Source organism: Lytechinus variegatus, chromosome 12, assembly GCF_018143015.1.
Source record: "Lytechinus variegatus isolate NC3 chromosome 12, Lvar_3.0, whole genome shotgun sequence".
Taxonomy (NCBI): Eukaryota; Metazoa; Echinodermata; class Echinoidea; order Temnopleuroida; family Toxopneustidae; genus Lytechinus; species Lytechinus variegatus.
Window position 1 is genome coordinate 26,860 of NC_054751.1, and position 23,068 is coordinate 49,927.

Here is a 23,068-nt window from a genome sequence, read left to right on the forward strand (position 1 = left end):
GAAAAGTGTTTCAGGGAAAATCTTGGATACGAGTCATCCTGCCGGGGTATGATGGAAGAGAGACAGGGCTGGGAAAATGGAGCCAAAGTTGATAAAAAGGAAGCCAAGAAATGTTTGAAACGAGTCCCGGTACTGGTCTATATCAGTGCGTAAACTCGGCTTAAAATGAGCTTTAGAATCTCGTACGAAACGCAATCGGGCGCAGAGGTTTTAGCGCTCCTCCTTTTCTTTCTCTCTGTCTATTTTTTTCTCAGTCTGTCGCTCTCTCGCATATACTTTTTTCCCTCTCTTCTATCCCCCGTCGTGCATCAACGATCCTTCTATTTCTTTTCTTGCTTTATTCGCTTCCTCTGTGCCCCTCTATCGAATCATCTGTTACTGTATCTGAACAGATAATGGTATCATGAGTGAAGCTCTGCCGGTCCATGCCTGAGCGAGACTGAGGTACCTTGTGTCGATTGGGCAAGCTTGACGTATCTATTTAACGCACGGGTGTTCTTGGGGGGTTTGGTTGGCCGCATCAAACACAGCCATCAATCAGTCCTAAATAGGCATACTAGCCGCGATATAACCCCTAAATTGAAGAGCCAGATAATAATTATGACAAAGAGAGCGCGAGGGAAGGGGGTATAGTAATGTGTAGCCGAGTATGTGCGCGCGTGCGTGCGTGAGGGTGATGTGCGTATGCAAGTGAGGGAGAGAAATTATGATGAGGATGAATAACAATTTCGAAGACGTTACGTAGTAGAAATATTGCCATTATTCATTGCGCCTGAGTTTTTCGATTGATTTCATCATAATTGACCTGAAAAGAGCTACAACTTTTTGTAGCGAAATCACTGTGAAGAAATGAGTTTAAGCCAAAGGATTGTTCGATTGAACATGATTTAAATTATATTGATTTAAATTGGATTTTTTTTTTAAAGTGATGCAGATATATGTCTCAAAAATTTAAGCAAATATCACCAACTATTCCAAGTGCCTGACCTCAGCTAGAATGCGATGGTTAAAAAGGAAAGAAATCTATCCAGTGTAGGCCTTGTGTATGATCGATTCAAAGAACATTTAGGGCAATACTTTCTCAAAGAAATTCTGAATTCAATAATTCAATAGAAGTAAAGAATTACATTTTTGAATCACTAACCTCGAACATAGATATACTGCATGTCGAGCGAGATTTTTAAAGTTATTATTAATTAGTTCACCGTTTGAACATCACCCAGTCCTAAAAAGAGATGCGTCCATCGTCATATTCATTTGTGACGTCATTTTTAGCTGTTTCTGCACATTTCCATAAATTTTCTGTTTGATGGTTAATGATAAATGAACAATTACCTCTTTTTTCATAAACACATGTGAATAATGATATGTCTGAAAGTAACAGAGTCTTTAAAAAGCCATCCTGTGCATGGCGCAATGAGCGAGACCATTAGGGGCCTGGTAGAGCGATAATGGCATTTTTAATACCAAAAATCTAATTTAATGATAGATTTTTGCATAATATTCAGAAAATACAGAATCATGATTCACACTTTGTCCTTCCATTTGTTTTCTCCCTTTTTTCTTAGTCATGATTTTTTTTGGGGGGGTCCTGGCCCCCAAGCCACCCCCCCCCCTCCATCTGTACACCAGTCTGCCAGTGGTGCCTTCTACTTGAGCTGGTGTGCCTCTTGCCAAGTAGACTTCAAAAATCTGATTTGTCGTCATGTTGATATATGATATCTTGTGAAGTCGACTTCTAAAAAAGTTGCATGTCGTCATTGAGACATGGCATCACGACAAGTCGACTTCGAAGTATTTAATGTTGTCATGAAAACAGTTTAAGGCATCGCCATGACAAGTCGACTTCTAAAATGTTACATGACTTGTGATACATGGCGTCATGAAGGCATAAAGATACCATGGAAAGTCGACTTCTAAAATGTCACATGGCGCCATGGAGACATAAATGGCAAGCCAACTTCTAAAAACTGACTAGTCGTCATGGTGACATAATGATATATTGCCAAGTCGACATCTAAATTGTAACATGTCATCATGAAGACATAAGGTATCACGCAAAGGCGACTTTCAAAGGACAAGTCCACCCCAACAAAAAGTTGATTTAAATAAAAAGAGAAAAATCCAACAAGCATAATACTGAAAATTTCATCAAAATCGGATGTATGACATTTTAAAGTTTCGTTTGATTTCAACAAAACAGTTATTATGCACATCCTGACTGGTGTGCAAATGAGGAGACTGATGACGTCATCCACTCGCTATTTCTTTTGTATTTTATTAGTATGAAATATGAAATATTCTAATTTCTCCTCATTGTCAAGTGATACAACGCTTGATTCCTCCATGGAATTAGCATTGTTTAATACTATATGGTTTAGTCAAGTTGGTCTTTATTTTCAAATCTATAAAAATGAAATATTGTATGATTCAAACAATAAAAAACAAAATAAAGAGAGCAAAATTACCTTTCTCAATATTTCTTTCCAATCTTGATGCGTAAAATTGAACAATTATTTGCAATGAACCAGTATCAAACTTCAAAAGAAGCGATACATAAACAGATTAAAATTCGGAAATGGGAGTTTGGAGAAAGAAGTCTAAAATCGTTCAAGTCCAAGTCTTTAAAGAGTCAAAATCTTTAAAGTCTTTGACTTATTTAGTTTAAATGAGTTGAAGCGTGTCGTTTGATTTTATACCTGTCCACTAAAACTGTTTTTGACCGTGATTATCAAGGACACAAAAGGAAGCGATTGCTTCTCATTTTCTGAATCCACGTTTTGATCTCTGTGAGTCATGTGTTAGGTATCAGATATGAAGGATAGGCCCTATTAAATTAAGGATATACATTTAAGTGGTCCGTTCGATACGGTCCCACTTCATTATCTTGACTTCATAAAGAGGTCATTCTCCGCCTGTGTCATGATCTTACTGAAGACCCCCACACTCCCAAGGGAAAAGAACATAGCGTTTTTAAATCAAAAGAGCCCTGAAGAAGTAGGGATCTATTAGACTACTTGTGTCAAACAACGGGTATTGTGTTTAGATGTAAGTGAGACACAATGCGGCGCTCGAAGACCTCTTGAGCAAAAGGCGCCCGGTCGAGTTGAAACGATCTCGGACAATACACGGTGTATTCAACAAGTGTGTGCCGCTATGTCTCCCCTCTCTGCACGAAATGACGAGCTCCATGATACAATCGATCGAAACTTCAGTTTGATAGGTTTCATCCGAACCGTCTTGGTCTTAAATTGGGAGATCAGTCTCTTTTCATGAGGTCATTTAGCTCACAAAATGCCGCTAAAACGGGGCTTTTGCGATTCTACCGCTATGGACCCCTAATCTGTTAATTTGGATTAATGGCTTTATCCGAATAGGTATTGGTAGCGCCCCACAAAAGGGGAGAGTATTGATCCCCGAATAGGGGTATTAAGAGAGAATAGGGGTAAAGAAATGACTTTTTCCTCTACCCTTCTCTCTTGCTCTTAAGAACATGTAGATATGTCACTATCTGAGCTTCGTTTGAAATTGAATAAAATGGGATTGCAGCGGATCTTATAATCGCAAAAATATGTGACACATAAATCACAGAATGGCTATTCAAGGTATTTGGTTGGACATATGTCCTAATAATGGGACGAATACATTTCAATCTTAGACAGCATAGTGAGACCAAAGACCATTCTTTAAAATTGGAAAATTGGCCATCTGGATCTTGTCATGTTAAGCTTCAGGTGAATAACTTTCTTTTCGGGTAATAAATGTTCTCACTTAATTCCTAAGCAGTCTTAATGTTATTCCCAGACATAATTGCACAATTCCGTCTTTGTATTTGCTTGATTTATGACTCGTCTTGCTGTTGTTGTTGTAGCTGATTTGGTTTTGTATGTCTACGTAACACAGTAACATGAAATATGTCACAGGGTAACTATATGGGCTCCTATTGTGGCATCGTTTCGGTTTTATCCGGGTATTAAAGTTAGAATTTAGACTTATACTTAACCAATTACAAAACAACTCCTCTAAACATGACAATGCGATCATGGAACAGGATTTAAAGAGGGTATAGATGCAAGTAAAAAAAAAACTATCTAGCAAGAATAGGGACTTCATTTTTTCAGCTCAGAATTTGCAGACAATAAATGGAGTTAACACAGGCGGTGTATTTGTAGTGTGTTTTATTATACTGTATACACTGTCAATACGTAAATAATCACACATAATATAAAAAGGCTGCAAATTTGCACCCTTCAATTGCAAGACTAGGAGGTCTTTTGAGGATGCAAGTCTGCGGCACATTCAGAAGCCTAAGTTGCAACCTCAAAGGGATGGTCCGGGCTGAAAATATTTACCTATATCTTAATAAATAGAGTAAAATTCACAAAGCAAAATGCTGAAAATTTCATCAAAATCGGATAACAAATAACGAAGTTATTGAATTTTAAAGATTCGCATCATTCTGGTGAAACAGTTCTAGGCATGTCTTTATGAATATTCATTAGGTGGGCTGATGATGTCACGTCCCCATTTTCCTATTTCTTAAGTTATTACATGAAATCAGAATTGTTCCATTTTTTCCATTCATGTGTAAATGATGTGTCTCCATTATGATGAAAGAGGTTTTGACAATAAGTAACTAGTGCACTTAATCAGTTGTCAATCTAATTGTTTTAGTTCTTGGTAGAAAAATTTTGAATAAACCTAATTTCATATAATAAAATACAAAATAGCAAGTGGGGATATGACATCATCAGCCCACCTAATGAATATTCATAAAGACATGCCTAGAACTGTTTCACCGGAATGATGCGAATCTTTAAAATTCAATAACTATTTTACTTGTTATCCGATTTTGATCAAATTTTCAGCATTTTGCTTTGTGAATTTTACTGTATTTATTGACATATGAATATTTCCACTTTGGATCATCCCTTTAAGGATGCAATTAGCAACATTTTAAACCAATTTAGGGTGAAGAGTTGTACTCTTAGGAGAGGGTGCAATTATTGACCTACTGAACGTCAGAATAAAATTAAAGTACCTTAAAAGGTGAAAAGTGGCACCTGGTTGCAAACAGGAGCAAAAGGTGACTTTCTCCCTTTTTTAGTTATAGTGTGAATGAGCTACCGGTGCTGTATTGGGGTGCAATTTTTCACATTTTTACCTAAGTGTGTAAAAGATTGCAATGCCATAAAAATAGAGGATTATCTTATCAGAAAAGTGCAAGACTATACCAAAGAGGAATCACCACTCAAAAATAAATAAATGTAAAGTAATCATAAAAGTAAGCATCTATAAGTGCTATGGTACATTCCAAACGATAATTGTGTTTCATAATACTGTTCGCGTGTTAACCATGATTGATGGCTCTTAATGTCTTGGGTGCTAAAGTCGATTCGTAATCATTTTGATTGAAGCTGAATTTGAAATCAAGCCTCAATGTTTTCTCCGTTCATTTCATTTCTTGAAAAAAAAATTGAGAACGGGGCCGCCCCCTCCTGCCGACCAGACCCCTTCCTGATACGCCACCACTTCGTGTTTTACATTCTAGAAGGCAGCAGCGGGAAATAGAAAGGGGAGTCTGACAAAGTTAGGTTGGCTGTGAGTGTAAGTGAAGTAGCAAGGAATTTATAGCCATTTCAGCTTAGAATAATGGAATCTTTTCTTTCCTGTAAAAAAAAGAAATATCATAAGCGTATTAATCAGTTGGATCAACACATTGAGGGGTGATCGACATGGCTCTATTAACTATGTATAAACAACAATCATGACAAGAGGCAAAGGCATTTCTTATTCTTCCGCGTCACAGCGCATGGTTTAGGGGCAACTTAAGATATCTTGAAAAATAGGATTCAATTACCTTTTAAAGTAGGGCGAGATTGTGAGAAGTTCTCAGAAATTTATCAATGGCAGTTCCATTCAGTGGTTCAAACTCAGTTGATTCAATCTTCTTGCTAATTTCATGATGTTTTGTATTTAGTTTGTTACCAGATCAAGTGTTTCGAAAAATTTATACGAAGTGATTATTACCGCATGTGGTTTGAAAATAGAAGATAAAAATAAAATAATTTGTTATAGATGAAACCATTGGATTTGATATAGGAGTAATAATTGTGACGATGTTTATACATATATTTACAACATATCATTTGGTTCTAAAATGTTTAACCACTTGTTTGTTTGCTTAATTATCTGCACCTCCACCCAACCCACCCCCCCCCCCCCTCTCTCTATCTCTATCTCATTTTATTTATGTTTCTTTCTCTTTATACTTTTTTATTGTTCTGTAAACGTCATTCATCTACTTATCATAATATTTTTTTTCTTCTTTAACCTCCCAGATAAATATTGTGAAGGTTTTTTTTTTAGAAAGAAAATCGTCCTAATGAAAATCACGCTTGATCTATATTACTCGCCTCATCGGACCCGTCTAATTATTAGTCATGGCTCATTACCAGAAAGCTTATGTCATTGATAAGTTCATTTTCAAACAATTTTATTCGATACATTTATTTCGTCTGGCTTTGACAATGCACCCTTTACCCAAGGTGTAACGTCTGACTGAGTTGTTTTGTGGCGAGGGCAAAATGGGTACTATCTCGATGTGATCAGGGCCGGTATTTTTCAACCCTTTACAGACAGGTGTGCGTTCTTTCTGGGAGGCATATTAATTCTCTATATTTTTTGCCGTAATCATTATTTTCATTTAAATTTGTCTGGATTTTTTTGTAATTTTTAATATTTTTGTATAAATTCATCACACTATATTTAGATACTCCAAGCAATCCATAGAAGAGGGTGAGGTCAGGAGTACATCTTTGATGTAGGATTATGAGGGAGGGCCACATGCTAACAAATAAAGACTCATGGCGTACAGACAGAAAGACGGAATGGACGGACATACAGACAAGACATATGACTAATCTCTACCTTATATAAAACATTTGTAGATATTAGAATCATTCTCATATTAAAAACATGTATCTGGTTATTATTTCAGATATTTGTCTGATTATTTGTATTTCACTGTAATTCAGTGGATTAGTCTACTGACTTTGAAACAGAGGGTCGTGGGTTCGAATCCCAGCCATGGCGCGATTTCCTTCGGCAAGAAACCCATCCACTTTGTGCTGCACTCAGCCCAGGTGAGGTAACTTGGTACCCGGTAGGAAGAAATTCCTTGAATGCTTGAGCGCCAATGCAGCCCAGCTAAAGCCGGGGTAATAATAATAGCAGGGCCCGCTGGTAGAACAGTTTTCGAAACTGAAGTGGCTACCCTGGATAAATATACTTATATCATTATCATTATAAAATATCATGTTATTCTCTGAATTATATATCAAAACTTTTATTTAAAAAAAAAAATCAGTTAGAATTTCAAAAGTTTTGCGCGCTCGCTCGCAGCTTTTTAGTAATTTCTCATACGCCATGCCTGCCCCCTTCAATTTTTTTTTAGCTCATTACGCTACTGGTTTTATTTAAAAATTTTCTACAATGACGTCCCAGCCAGGTTGATGACTCTGTGAATACACAAATCCACCTACGAAAAAAAAACACAGAAAAACACAACGCCCTCAAAAGATGGCAACTTTTGTTTCTTGTGGTGTGTCCCTATTCTTGAAATCAAATGCACGGCTGAACCCAAATCAACTGAAACTAAGTAAGTAAGTAAGGGGATGAGCAACCACTGTCACTGAATGTCAACAGAGTTGTGACGTCAGCAACCATTTAAGGGTGGTTCAAATCACATTTGTTTTACATCAGGGTCAAAACTCCCCGAAAAATTCTCACGATTATAGAAACCTACTATCGTAGATTAAAAAAGTTTTAGTTTGTTTTAAAACATGCATGGACCGCGGAAGCGGGGGGCTGGGGGCTTCAGCCCAACCCCACTTTTTTCCAAAACTATGTACAAAAATGTAAAAATGACCTTATGATTGTGATGTTTTGAATGGTCAGCCCCCCCCCCCCCACTGAAAACCGTTCTGCGGCCCCTGTTAGAGCATGTAACAAAGGAACGTACCCCAACCCCCCCCCCTCCGCCCCTGGTCTACCTAAACGATTATGCGGGGTATTTTTCGTTATTCAATGTGCAATATACCTTGACAAAAATATGGTCAAAGAGTGGGCGATTCATAACTTAAAATAACCATAATGTTACAAATATAATATCGCAGTCAAATCTCTATTTGGAAAGTGTTTTAGAATTACCTATTATCCTATTATCATAGCATTGTATCAAAATAAAATTAGTATTTGGAAAAAAATGTTCGTTCTCCTCGCTGTCTCGGTTACATATGATTTCGAACTTATTCCGATTAATGGGATTGCTGACTTGTTTAATGTTGTTCTTTTGAAATTGACTCATCATAAAGCTTCATCCCTCGTCCTTATATATGTATATACTTCTCATTAACATTCAGATTAGTTAAGAAAATATCTCCTTTTCAATAGAAATTATTCGTAATAGGTCAAGGTGACCGATTTTTCAGGGATCGAGTCGGTATATATATGGCCTGTATGATGCATAGACCTCGAAATAGAGATGGCGCAACATCAGGGCTTAAATGCCGAATGAATCATCAGCTTTAATTAAGAAAGGGTTTTGTCTCTCAGTCTTTCTTTGGATCATTAAGCCTATCAATATTTCATCATCCTCAAACCGAATCAAAGACTTGGAATTCTTTTCCGACCGGCTCGACCTTCACCCCAAGTTATAAATTATATGATAATCATTATACACTGATTATTTGGAAAAATGAATCAGAATGCTCGCTCTTTTACCTTTCCCATCTTTTCGACCTTCTTATTTTAAGAGGCCGTACAAAATCAAAAGAACTATTGGCATAAGTACTTTTTAAGCGCTTCTTTCAAGATATAATTTTGACTTTATAAACACGCCACAAAAATTGACAAAAAAAATATTATTTTGAAAAGTGTCAATTTTAACCAAAGGGATGTGCATTACAATATGAGGCTGAAAGGGTGAATGAGTAGGATATTTTCCGTCCTAGAACCTCTTCAGGACTCGTTGGACATAATTTAATATGTGGTTCTACTTGAAGGTCAAAATTTGATTCTAAAATCAAATTTTTCAGACTGTCCTTTGGTTGAATTATTTTGTGTTGTTCGTTGTTGTATCGTTTGGTTTATTCCTTTGCGTAATTCATTTCTGTGTCGATGTGTCATCATTTAAGCATCATCACCATCATCACCATCATCATCCTCTCCATCGCCTTCATCTTCACCATTTCACCATCATCTTCATCCTTATCATCTCCATCTTCATTGCTCAAATTACATTACTGCTGTTTTTCATGAAATGTACTGTATATCGATTCTGCTGTATTAATGTATTATATTAATCAATTAGTTTTAACCTGGGGTTGTCATTTTTTCAAACAATCTGCTTATGATGACAATCCTTCTCCTGCAAATTGTAAATGTTAATTAATTTGGTATGAGATCGGTTTTGTTTGTAATGATAATTTTAGTACACTTAGTTATGATTCATGCCAAAAAAGTTCTCAATATACTATGTTTGTTATGTTATGGAAAATGTATTATATACGAATGATGTGATTGCAGAAGTAAACATTAAAATCAAATCAAATCAAAAATTTGATGAGATGCAGTTGAAATCATGTCCAAATACTTCTTCAGAACACACTCATAGCATATTATATAATTTCATTATATGTTTAGGTTTAATGATAAATAATTGTCCTAGAATTTAAATGATCATACGAGCACTAAAATAGCCTGCAGACATAACAACCATATCGATAACCCGACATAACATGCTCCTGCGACGTTTGCTTTGGTCTTAATATCTCAGAAAAGTCAGAGGGCATAGGGTTAGAGTTGGGATTTTGATTTGATTTTGATTTGATTTTATTTCTGCATTCAAGATGTGATACAATTCAGTTTCACAAAGTAATAAAGCAATAGTCATAATAAAGCAGTGAAAAATAAATATCGACAAGAAGCAATATTCAATCGAAAGAAAATAACAGTTTAAATGAATGCAGGAGACCGCCATCGTGAGCGGTTAAGCTTGAAAATGATGGCGGCCTCGTAAAATGGTACATAAATTTATTTCTTCTTTGATCAAGTGGGTGCAAAGCAGGTGCGGGTGCAGTAAAGAGCAGTTGAATAATTAACTTGAAGAGGGGGATGCATATGATTCAATGGTTTTTCTTTTAATAGTGGCTTTGAATGAGTATATTGTTGAAGATAACTTAATATTGTCTGGAAAGTTGTTGCAAATATCAGTATTTTAATTGAGTTTAGGTTCAAATAAGGATTAGAGTTTATTTAATATTGGAGGTTTAGGTTTCATGTTTGGCTTAACGTTCAAATTTTCCATCTGAGCAATAATGTCGCCGGAGCAAATGGCACCTCATGGCATTTTATTTGCTTCACTTCATCCTTGTTTTCACTCATGTCTTCCAACATGACCAAAGGAGGCCAAATTGTCTCTAGATATGTTGGATTTGTTATTTCTTATGAATAAATCTGCTCCATGCAGTCCCCCACCCCTGCGCCTTGAATGTGATTATTGTTTGTTTGTTTGTTTGTTTGTTTGTATTTTTGTTTGTTTGTATTTATTTATTTCCATATAAAAAGATAAAATATATACATGATCAATTTAACATAACATACAGATGGAGGACGGCCCATTTCAGCGGTATCAGTAAGATACCACTGTTCTTCAATGGGGTCCTTTAAAACATAAATACATGCATATATACAACAAATATACAAAATATACACAAAACTCAATCGAATGCATGAAAAGAATGAAAAATCACTACCCCCCCCAAAAAAAAAAAATAAATAAATAAAATGCAAGCAAAATTATTATGGAAAACCGAGATATAATTGAATATTTGATTTAAACATGTTAAAGGACTGAATCGTTGAACTAGACGATAAATGAATTGGTAATTTGTTATAAAGTGTAGCCCCCCCCCCCCATACGAAAATTTCCGTTTACAGCTGTTTGACATTGGTTTTGGGAGACTGAGGTGATTTTCTGTACGCAGAGAGTAAGGGTATGATTTACGAGAAAATTGTGTTTTCATATAATCAGGTGCAAAATTAACCATATTATTAACCAAATTATAACCATATCATACTTAAAAACAAACAAAAATGGTATACAAATATGAATTTCGCACAATACAGTGCTACATATCGTTTTTAATTGTTGAATGCAATAGCCTAATATTTTTTTCCCTCTGAAAATGTAGGCCTATATCAAATTACATTGCTTAAAATCATTTGTAAGATTAACAAGTGTTGCCCAATTAATATCGTACATTGCGTGTCGGTATCCTTCAGGTACTCTTTTATAAGTGAATATTCACCAAAAAGGGGGATTTTTTTTAATACGGAATTGATTGTTTCCAAACTATTTATACATCTTTACTGAGAAATTCAAAGATCTGACACATAAAGAGTGATAAATGGATTATGATTTGTGAATGTAGTGTGTACACGCAAAGTCAACGTTCTTTGTGGACTTTGGTTCATGTAAAGGACATACTTGTTATACTCATATGCAAGTTGATTTGAATAATACGAGCAAAATCAAACTAGTGTTACTATATCATGTATATCGGGGCTTACACTTATTGAAATTTTGATGTTTTAATAAAATCTTTTGACATCCGATTTTGTTGAATATTTCACTGTTGAGCATGTTGTTAATTTTGCTCTTTTTATTCAAATCAAGATGATATTAGGGTGGACAAGGCCCTTAAAAAAATAATCATCTGCATTTCATGTTGTAACGCAAGTTACAGATGAGTGCCTAAGTGAAGATGAAACACTAACCAAGCAATATATCAATGATATTCTACTGCGTATTCGCCCTGAGAGCTTCAATTACATGTACTAATTGCTACTCTATCGTTGATGGCGCTAAGTATAAAAGTAGAGAAAGTTATATTCATCTCGAACTGTTTGTTTTAAAAGGTTCAGTTTTTGAATAGTTTGATCTAGTAATCGAATTTACACGTTCAATATGAATTCAAGTTTATGAGTCCTTAAATACATACATACTTGCTAACACTTGAACATTTATATAGCGCTTCTTTACGTATAATCACTAGCTGCCCCCCCCCACACCCTCCCGTGGCCTGCTTCTACTGTGATTTTTTTTCTTCCGAACAAGAAAAGGGCAAGAATAAAATAAAATGGAAAAGTATGAGATACGATTTTCTGACTAATTACAATATATCACAAAATTATATTCATTGTAAGGGTCAAAATTTTGGATCACTTGCTTAGCTCACTCGCAGATTTTTAGAAAGTTTGTTCCATACAACGTCTGGTGCCTCAGAATTTCAGGTTCATTGCGCCAGTGGCCTACAAATGGGGGGGGGGTCGAGGCGCTTATCCCCCCAAAAAAAAATGACGACTGAGAAAAAAAAATGAAAAGGAAAGAGAAAAGGATGAAATATGATATCATTTTCTGAATATTTTTTATTATGTCAAAATCTATCACAAATTTTATTTTTTTTATAACAATGTCAAAAAATTTTCTCGTTCGCTTTGCATATTCTTGCAGCTTTTGATAAATATTGCCCTATATGCAATATCTGGCCCCCTCAAAAATTTGGCTCACTACGCCACTGCATTAAGCTTCTGGCTGCAACTATTAAGGAGTCACATCAGATACACATGCATGAAAATATGAAATCTTTATGATTTCATTAAATAACATAAGAAGAAAGAAAGTGGGGACATCAGCAGCCTACCTAATAACATTCGTGGCAGTGTTCTGTTTTCACAAAATATTAGTAGACCTTAGAATTCAATAACTAAGTTTTGTTAATAGATTTTGATGAATTTTTCAGCGTGTTGTGGCTTTCTTCCTTTTTTTTTAAGATTTGATTATATCAGCCCAGCTATAACCCTTCTAGTAAGAGAGAAATTCATATACATAATGACTTTTACAATCTACCGTTACTGATACTTACGAATCTAGGGCCGATTGCCCGAAAGGGTCTTTCCAAGGACCGTCTTTCGTGTCGCCCATCTTTTATGATACGCTTTAGGCGGGGTGTTTCTGAAATTTATGATAAAGAATAAGATTCGTTGGTTTGCTTTTAAATCAAATTTTATACAATTTCATGATATATCACATCATTTTATAAACAAATATTTTGTTTGATTTAACGGACGAATAAAATATGTTTGCAGATGATTTATTTAAAATGCGTTTCACATGGCGCATCATAAAAGATGGGCGACACGAAAGACGGTTCTTGCAAAGACCCTTTCGTGCAATCGGCCCCTGGCTTCTTCTTATTGTTATTCTTTTATTGGTTTGGTTGCATTCAGTCATATCGCCATTGCGAGCGGCAACCTTGCTGAAAATCTCCTTGTGTTTTTCCATTTATATTTGAATGCTGCACGACACCGTGAACATTACAGTGGACTCCGATTTTTTTGTAACAGTCGAATCTTAATGAATGGTTAATAATATTGTAAGTTTTAAGCATTTGTTTGTGAATATTTGATATCTATAGTATTTGGCCTTCAGCGATGCTGAAGTATAATCATAAATTCTCATAGTTTAATCGAATTATTAAAGTGAGAATGTTTCTGTGAGTGTGACTGAATCAGAGCAGTGCCAGTCAGTGTGCGGCTGTGTACCGATCCGAGCAGGTGCCAGGCAGTTATCGCAGTAGCACCATTCGCTGTTGGGGCGGGGCCCCGTAACGGTTCCCCCGCAACGTACCGGTACCGTATCATACCCACTCTCATTCAATGAACAAGGTTATAATATAGGCAGTGTATACAGCCACACGCGTGTGTCTTTACCATCCAGCCACACGCGTGTGGTTATATCCAGAACACCTATCTTATCTGTGGATACCGCCACACGCCGCCAGTAATAACAGTAAAACACTTAATTATGTAGGTCTGACCGTCCATATCACGATCAAAATAACCTCATTTCTTCATTAAATTCTTACATTCTAAACCCCTTTGATATCCTTAGATCGTTTCAATTTCATTCTCACCGTCTTCTCTCCTTGCTTTTCTTGTCTTGTTACAAACGGTCGTCTGTTTAACAGCAAATTCTCTTTTTCTACTTGTGTCGATTCTGGCTTCCTTCGCGGTGGCAGACCCATACAGCATTAGCGCAGCGCAGTAGTAGACATACACAGTTTGGGTTTACGTTTGGTACGAATAATTTTCGTACCAAGCTAGCGTTTAATAAGCATGCACGAATCCCGAGTTTCGTACGTACGCACGTACGCGCACATAGCCTAGAGTCAGTAGAGAATCGACACAAGTAGAAAAAGTGTGGAAATTTGCTATTTAACAGGCGGCCTTTTGTAACAAGACAAGAAAAGCAAGGAGAGAAGACGGTGAGAATGAAATTGAAACGATCTATAAAGGATATCAAAGGGGTTTAGAATGTAAGAATTTAATGAAGAAATGAGGTTATTTTGATCGTGATATAGACGGTCAGACCTACATACGTGTTTTACTGTTATTACTGGCGGCGTGTGGCGGTATCCACAGATAGGTGTTCTGGATATAACCACACGCGTGTGGCTGGATGGTAAAGACACACGCGTGTGGCTGTATACACTGCCTATAATATAACCCTGTTCTCAGTTATATCATGGAGCTAACAGAGAAGGAGAACCATCTTCCAATTCCTCTGTTAATCCTTTGTTATTGCTTCCTTCGGGCGAAGGAACAATATCTTTTTTGAAGGACCCTGCGAGGCACCGCCGTAAACAACGTTCTCCCACATAACTTCCCCCGAGCTCAGTTTTTTTTTCAAAATTGAAACACGACTTGCTGTTCTTCTAACATCCATATCTCTTCGTACGGATTCCTGATGTACGTCTTTTATGTATGGTTGAACTTCTGAGATGATCCCCTTTGCATACATACCAAATACGTTGCAATCTGAATTGACTCAACAAAATTACAAACGGAGGAAGTTGGAGATTGGTAATTTTCAGTATGTCTGTTTTTCTTCCATGGTTAAATCTTTTCCTACCGGTACCTGTTTTAGAAATTATAATAAGATGAAAGAGCATATTTTGAGCTAAATTTTCATGCCAAGATCATTTGCAAGAGTACTATAGAATCGATAATATAACAACGAATCTGCGGGGCATTTCTCTGGCGATTGTCGCATCGTGGAGTACCCTCCGGTTCCCCACGCATTCCTATTTGTGTAAGTTGAAAGTGAGTGTAATGAATGACGGGAGCCGTGCTCGCTCAGCTCTTGTCTCTGTATCGTTTTTGGAAAATAGCAGGGGCCGCGGAGCGAACAGATTTAATTTACAAACCAGTAAAAAGGAGAACAAAGTATAAAAATTGTTATTCTACATAATAAAGAAATTAAAAACAACATGTTTGGGACCACAAAGAAGTATACCCAGTTCTATGTCAGGACGATTCATTTTAAGTTACAAAGTCATTTGGAAAAAATTACAAGCGAAGTTTTACAATTTTTAGGACCAAAAATAATCATGATTTAAAATTATTTTAGAGAACAAAATAAAAGATGATTACAATTATTGAATTCATATCTTTAGTTTAATCTAAAGAAAAAAAAGGCTTCCAAAATATAAAGTGTCCGGACACCTGACCCACCCCCCCCCCTCATTTCTAAAACATTCTATTTCTGTTCTAGATATATTAAGAAACACCGAATATCATTATGATTTTTGTTAGATTAGGAGATTTTTTGTATGTTTAAGATTGTACTTTTTTCTTTCTTTCATATCCTTTTTCTGGCATCATTCTATCCTTCCTCTTTGCCCTTTTTTTTTATTCCATCCTATCTTTCTTTCCTGATCTTCTCTCTCTGTTCATTTTTCTTTCCTTGTTTGTCTTACTCTCCGTCCTATTTTAAATTTCCTTTTTTTCCTTCATTTTTTCTTTCCACTTTTCTTTGCTTCCTTCTCCCTTTTCTTTTCATTCTTTCTCGATCCTTCCATTATTTTCTTTTTTTTTTAATTCTCTCCTTAATTTTTTCCTCCCTCTCTTTCATCCTTTTTTTCATTCTTTATTATATTTTTTCCTTCTAATTTGTGTCCTTTTTTCTTTATTTCCCTCCCTCCCAGGGTGATCAGATGTTCCGTATTTCCCGTGATTGTCCCGTATTTTTGTCCCGGCGTCCCGACAAACCCTTCCCGGGACGCCTTTTTGTCCCGTATTTAAGAATATTGAACAAAATGTAGTTAATGCATTTAAAAGTGGTGATTTTTTTCATCAAATAACCAACAGATGAGGAGCAGAGATAACAATGAAACTAATTTGGAGATGTTATCGGTGGAACAAATTATTTAGTTTTCATAACTAGATCTTGTTGTTTCAGCTTTCGTTTTGAGTCTTGTTGTGTATGATGCCGCTGTTTCATCTAATTTTTAAGTTTGACAATGTTTCACTTTAAAATTTTACTCATTTCTAAATAATGTTAGTTTTTCAAAATTCTGAAAATATATTAAAAAACACCAAACTTCATTATGATTTTTGTTAGATGACTTGATTTTTTTGTTTGCTTGAAGTTTGAACTTTTTTCCTTTTTCTTTTGTATCATTCTTTGTTCATCCTTATATCCTTCCTGCTTGCCCTTTTTTGTTCCATCTATCTTTATTTCCGATCTTTTTTCCTGAACCTTTCTCTCTCTCTCTGTTCATTTGTCTTTCTTTCCTTCTTTCTGTTACTTTTCTTTATCAAATTTCCATTCCTTATTTCCTGAATTCATTCTTTCTTTCCTTAAACTTTTCTTTGCTTCCTTCTCACTTCCTCTCCCCTTTTTCGTTCTCTCCTTCCATTATTTTCTCTTTTTGTCATTCTCTCATCTCTTCATTCTTTCCTCCCTCTCTTTCCTCCTTTCTTTCATTCTTTATTTTATTTTTCCCTCCAATTTTCCCTTATAATTTTCTTTCCCTTCCTTTCTCCCTTCCTATTTTCTTTTTTATTTCTTTGTTTGTTTCTTTCTTCCAAAGAATGAAGGAAAATATTTCTTTCATTCTTTCTTTCCTCCCCTTTTTCTTTCTCACTTTCTTTTTTCCTTTCTCTTCTTTATTTTGTCTTCCACACATCTATTCATCTTCCCTTCCTTTCTTTTTTTGTCTTTCTATATTTATTTCAAAGAATGACGGAAACCTTTATTCTCTCTTTTATTCTTTCTTTCATCCTTCTTTTATTCTAATTTTCTTTAATGTTTTTCTTTTCATTTTCCCCTTCAGTTCATTTTTCCTTTCCTTTTTCCTTTTCTTTTGTCTTTTCTTTCTCTCCTTCATTTACCCTCCCTTTCAATTCTTTATATTTTTCACATGTCTATCTTTTTTGATCTTTTTTGTTGATTGTCCCGTCTTTCTTTCAAAGAATAAAGGAAGCATTTTTCTTTTATTCGTTCTTTCTTTCCTCATCCTTTTTCTTGTTTCTTTTATTTCTCTCCCTTATGTTTTCTTTCACACATCTTCCCTTCCTTCTTTTCTTTTTCTTTCCTTCTAAATTCATTTCAAATAATGACGGAAACGTTTTTTCTTTTATTCTATCTTTCATCATTTTATTCTAACATTCCTTTTTTTTCTTTATTTTTTCCTTCATTTTCCCCTTCATTTTTTTCTTTCTATCCGTTCTCAATTCAACTCTTTTCTTTCGCCTTTTCATTCCCTCCTTCATTCTTTCGTTCACCCCCCCCCCCCCACCTTCCAATTCTGTACATTTTTCCCCAAGTCGAACACCGTGTAGCCTCCTTTGTTGATCTTTTTTTTTAAGACCTGGCTCGGTCGATCCGCTCATGCAGCGTACTTTGTCGATTGTCCCGTATTTCTTTTTGTGAAATCTGGTCAGGCCTGCATTCAGCTGGTTCCAAAACCAGATTTTCGTCTTCGAAATCACGACGTTCGAAATCGTGAGCCGCCATGTTTGCATAAAATTCGTGAAGCCGATGTGAAATGCATTATGGGTGAAAACACTACTGCGCAAGCGCAAACCCGAGCTGTTGATCGCGTCGATCAACTTTCCTTATCTGATTTACGAGCGGCCTCTGTAATGCGCCGTGAGGGACCCTGCTGAGAGGGGATTAGCGGTGCCGTGCATGGGGCAAAGCGTTTGAGAGAGTCAGATCTCCTTCTGTTAATAGCTCTATGGTTATATCTCCATGTGTGACAAAATAAGGGTGGCAATGTTTGGCTTATTTTCTCTTTTTCTTTGGGGCAAATGCTTGATTTTTTTACACAGACAGTTTCCATTAGACCTTTTAATTCATACCGCTTGGCCTTGGCTCTTATTTAAATTTGATTCTTTATATCATTTTTTTCTTAATTAAAAATAGAGATCAAAAAATGAAAATTTTCTTGCCATATTACTTTCCACCAATAGAGGGCGTACACAAAAATATGCCCAAAATTCAAGTTTTTGAGGGCTCTGGTGAATACAAAAATTATTACCACATTACTAATGATAAATAAATTAAAACTGTATGGAAATTAGTAATTTTGGTCACAAAAGTGATATTTTAATGATTTTTTTAAAGTGTGTGCTCTATACAGCATTGGCATACCATAGTCCTACCTGTAGATTCTCCACAGGCCAGATGGTAGCAGTGAACAAGTGATCATACCTAGCCTAGCCAGGAGGCTTCATCATCATCATCTGGTACGGGATGAAGGCGCAAGCCTGTAACTCCCGGTCGCTTCTTGTAGGATTGGTCACTGAAAACTACTACTTCATGAGCTTGCGTGATTAGTCATAGAAGCTCAAAGTGCTTATTTCGCCAAAATACCGTAAGTAACGGTGTATTAACCGCACCTTTATCTCGGCAAGATAGAAGCAAAAGTCAGGGGTGCGGTTTATACACGGTGACGAGTCTGAGCCAGCCCGCCGTAACCCCTCCCGTACATGTACGATGTCTGCCAGTTCACAACACATCGAGTGGCCGGGCGTAGCCGCCCAGGCAATGTCGTTTAGAGGGGTATGAGCCGCGGGTAATGGGAAGCGATTATTGCAATATTAATTAAATGTTGTCCATAACAAACGCACCCACCTTCATGACACTAATTTTGACTTTATTCTCGATTCAAAGTAGTGAAGTTCCCTGGCTAATTTAAAAGAGACGCCAAGCATACTCGGTAATATTTTGTCACCGCGCGCTGAGCGAGAGTACTTGAGTGAACTGAGCCGAGTGCTAGTGAGCTTAGAGATTGCGTTGTAATGTGGTTATAGTGCGACTTAAGCTGGCGCTATTCAAAGTCCCGTTTCGCGCCAGCTTGTTTTTTTTCCTTCCTGTTTGCTTTTCATAAGATACCATGTAAACCACGCTACCCACGAGAGAGAGACGGCACGAAGCCGTAAAAAACAACTGGAAAAAAATGTCAATTTCTTTGTTTCTTGAACCTTCCTGTAATCCCGTATCCAAAATTCATGCTAAGACATCAAATTTCTGAAAGTGATTGTGAGATTGTGATGCAAGAAATGTGAATGTTTCTTCCTCCTATGCTGGGAAAGACACAGATCATAATTTGATAAGATGTACTGGCATGACTTGTACTGTATCGTAGTTTGCAATGTAATGGCAGTGCTGTGTGTGTACACTGTGACTGTGAGGTGAGCGAGTGTGTAAGTTGCCAATATTGTCGGGACCGTTCTTTCTTTCTAACATTTGTAGATGAATTGATCAAGAACAGCATATTTCTGCATACCGGTAATCTCTTTGGATACTTTGAAATCTTAAAAACTTAGATGTTGTTTCTTCGTACCTCAAATATGCATGTAAATGTGAGAAGATTTTTTTTTTTTTTTAGTCCAAAGTTGGGGGTGCGGTTAATACACCGTTACTTACGGTATATCAATATTTCTTTTAAATTTGTCTGTTGATGGCATTTGTATTACTAGTTTTCAGGAAGACTATTCCAGTCATTGATTACTCTTCTACTGAAAGACTTATTTCTCACATCCAGTTTGCTACATATGGGATTTCAAGAATTTCATAGTGACCTCTTGTAGAGTTACTGCCAGGCTCTCTCTTCAAGAGAGTAAAAATAATTTACTAACGTAAGTTTACTCTCAACGAAGCCAGGTCTTCCTTCCTATTCACCTGCACAGAGGGCCCCAAACCTGAAACTTTCACCCCCAGATTTCTACTTTTATGCTAAATGCTAAATGCAGTCCTTAACAGCTTACTTTGCAGACCAGGGGAGCGTTTCATCTAGCCGGGAGGCTTCTACAGAGTAAAAATCATTTACTAACGTAAGGTTACTCTCATCGAAGCCAGGGCTTCTATTCTATACATGTGCGTGTAGGCAGTCAAAACCTGAAACTTTCGCCCCCGAGATTTCTACTTTCTCTCTAAAAGATCTAGCCCTAAATCATGTACATGGGATACAACTTCATTTCCGACATTTCTATGCTATGGATTTTATTTTTAGACAAGAATTCATTTTAAAAAATGACAAAAATATCATGAAAAAAAGGAAGAGACTTGCCCGATGTTTACGCCGCCATCTTGTTTTCTATTGTTTTTCACCCACGTTACGCGATGCAAGCGTCCAAAAATGGTAAGAAACTGTAGAGGTGTTACGTGCCACAGGGCACAAATGAGGATAGTAGTATTATAGTAGCACCATAAACAATTTTGGCAGAGCTACAAAGCATGCAGCTGCAGAGTGCTCATATGTTGGCTCTTCTACAGGGTATTGCATGTTTACGTTTGGGGGTTGGTTTGGAGAATTCTGGTTTAGAACTAGGGTCATCAGAAAAGAGATGAATTCAAAATCTAACTTCTACTTCTAACTTCTAATCTGACTCCAGTCTTTCAAACTGAGGGTTGTAGGTTCAAATCCTAGCCATGGCACGTTTTTTGTCCAGCAAGAAATCTATCCCCATTGTGCTGCACTCTACCCAGGTGAGATGAATAAATACCTGACAGGATTATTTCCTTGAATACACCAAGTGCTGCTGGAAAAGTCATAGCTAGAGCTTGGGTAATAATAGTTTCGCTTTGTATACTCGGGTAAAAGTCGCCATTTCAATCTGTAATTGTGATTATCATTTTCATGATTTCTCTCTCAAGGTGCACAATGAGTGAGGGATCATCAGAAGGCGGGGCGGCAAAGTCCCGGAAGAAACATGGCATGCTGAAGATGTACTACGGTCTGGACGACCAACAGGAGAAGCCGTCCAACATGAACCCTACGGACATCAACGGTGCTTACTTTAACCCAGAGGTCTATCTTACAATGATCATGAAGGAAAAGAGACTCAACGATCTCATCGATAAAGAAGCCGAGATGGTGAAACGTAAGTCCGTCTCTATTGAACATCTTTCACTGAACTTTAAGCATCTTTTCTTTTTTCTTTTTTTGATGATCTTCCATGTCTAAGTCATTGAAAATTTTGTTTTAAAAATAAATTGAAAATGTATACATTGCTAGAAGTTCTTTATACATTAATCCCACCAGACTCTAGGTCTATATGAAGCAATTTGTAATGGTAGTTGGGGGAATTCTCACTGTCATTACTCAACAGTAGTTTATGTCTCTTATCTTGCCTTCAAACTGTGTAGAGCTTTGAAAAATATCAGTTGAGTTCTAATTTAGTATTTCTGTTGATGCCCTGCAATTATTTTTCCCAAGTTTTGTGAAAAGTTACTGTGTGTAAAGATCTTTAAAATCTTAGCCTACAGTATTTTCCTAACTAGAATTGAAACGCCAGAATTTTGTGTAATTTTTTGATGCACCTACATTTATCTTTTTATCTTTTTCTCCCCCCCCCCCCAAAAAAAAAAGAATTTCAACCAACATACACTCTACTGTCTACTCACATGTGTTGTCTACATTACATGTAGATGATTCACAGGAAATATGCAGTACTTTTGATTTTTTTTTTCAGTACAAATTAACCATGCATTACATTTCATTCTCTTTCCAGAAATCCGCTCATTAGACAGTGATATGCAGACCTTAGTCTATGAGAACTACAATAAATTCATCAGCGCCACAGACACTATACGAAAGGCAAGACCAAAATTATCACAGTAAAGCCCAGGGCACAATACGCAATGCGATCGCACTGAGACCAGATTACAAGTTGAGAATCGCATCTTGGTGCAATCGTATTGCAGGCCAGTGCACACACGCCCACATTGCAACAGCTCTTACAGCTCTTCTTTTATGTTGTCTGCTCTCCAGCAGCGCAGCCAATTGGCCGTGGCGTCATTGCCTAGGACAAATCAGACTGGTTGAAATTAGCAAAATTGCAGAAATGTCTGGGATTTGATCTGCGATCCTAGTACTGCAAAAAATTAGGCTGCAGTTGCAGTAAGTTGTAATTTGGTGCACACTGTGATTTTGTAGCAATCGGATCTTGGTGCAATCACTTTGCATAGCGTGCACTGGGCTTTATAAATGTCTCTTTGGTGAGCAATATGAATATTGATCTCTTACAGGTGTTTGTGAAAAACTGTAACAGCAATATGGAGGCAACCTGTAATGCTAAACTCTATACACGTCAGGGCCCCATCTTACAAAGGGGTACGATTGATCCGATCAATCACAACTATGGAAAGCCAGCAACGTCAATATCTAAAACTACGTGTTTGTTTCAAAATATTTTCTAGAAATGATGTATATTCATACATTCACTGTTTTCTTGAGAATTCAGTATGCTTCTCTTTATTTTCAAACAACATTGAGCAAATTCCATAAAGAAAAATTATGACAATGATGGATTTCCATATACTTGAGATTGATTGAATCAATCATAACTCTTTGTACGACGGGGCCCTGGGCAGCATTTCATGAAACGAACAGTCAATGGTTTTCACTGACAACTGTTATATAAGTTACTAAACTCAGTGCATCTGATTGGCTCAGAAAAAATAACAGCTTCATTGCTATCAAATTTTATGGTTTTTATATCATTAGTCTTGAAATTTATTGACTGTATTTAACCCTAAATGCCCGGAGGGGGGCCGAATCCGCCTCCCCCTCAACATTTTTCGCGATTAATCCGCCGAGCAAAAAATTTTTTTTGACCGCACCGCTCGCGGACTTTGTACTTTCAAGTC

The 23,068-nt window shown here is 36.6% G+C and overlaps 1 protein-coding gene across 1 annotated transcript in view; it reads left to right on the plus strand.

Moving 5' to 3' along the window:
- Positions 1–13,423: 13,423 nt before the first annotated feature.
- LOC121425271 (vacuolar protein sorting-associated protein 51 homolog) overlaps positions 13,424–23,068 on the plus strand; it is a 31,582-nt gene continuing 21,937 nt past the window's right edge. The window contains exons 1-3 of the mRNA XM_041621295.1: positions 13,424–13,499; positions 21,074–21,300; positions 21,931–22,016. Coding sequence (XP_041477229.1) covers positions 21,081–21,300; positions 21,931–22,016 — 306 coding nt within the window. The 5' untranslated portion in view covers positions 13,424–13,499; positions 21,074–21,080. The remainder of the gene's footprint in view (positions 13,500–21,073; positions 21,301–21,930; positions 22,017–23,068) is intronic.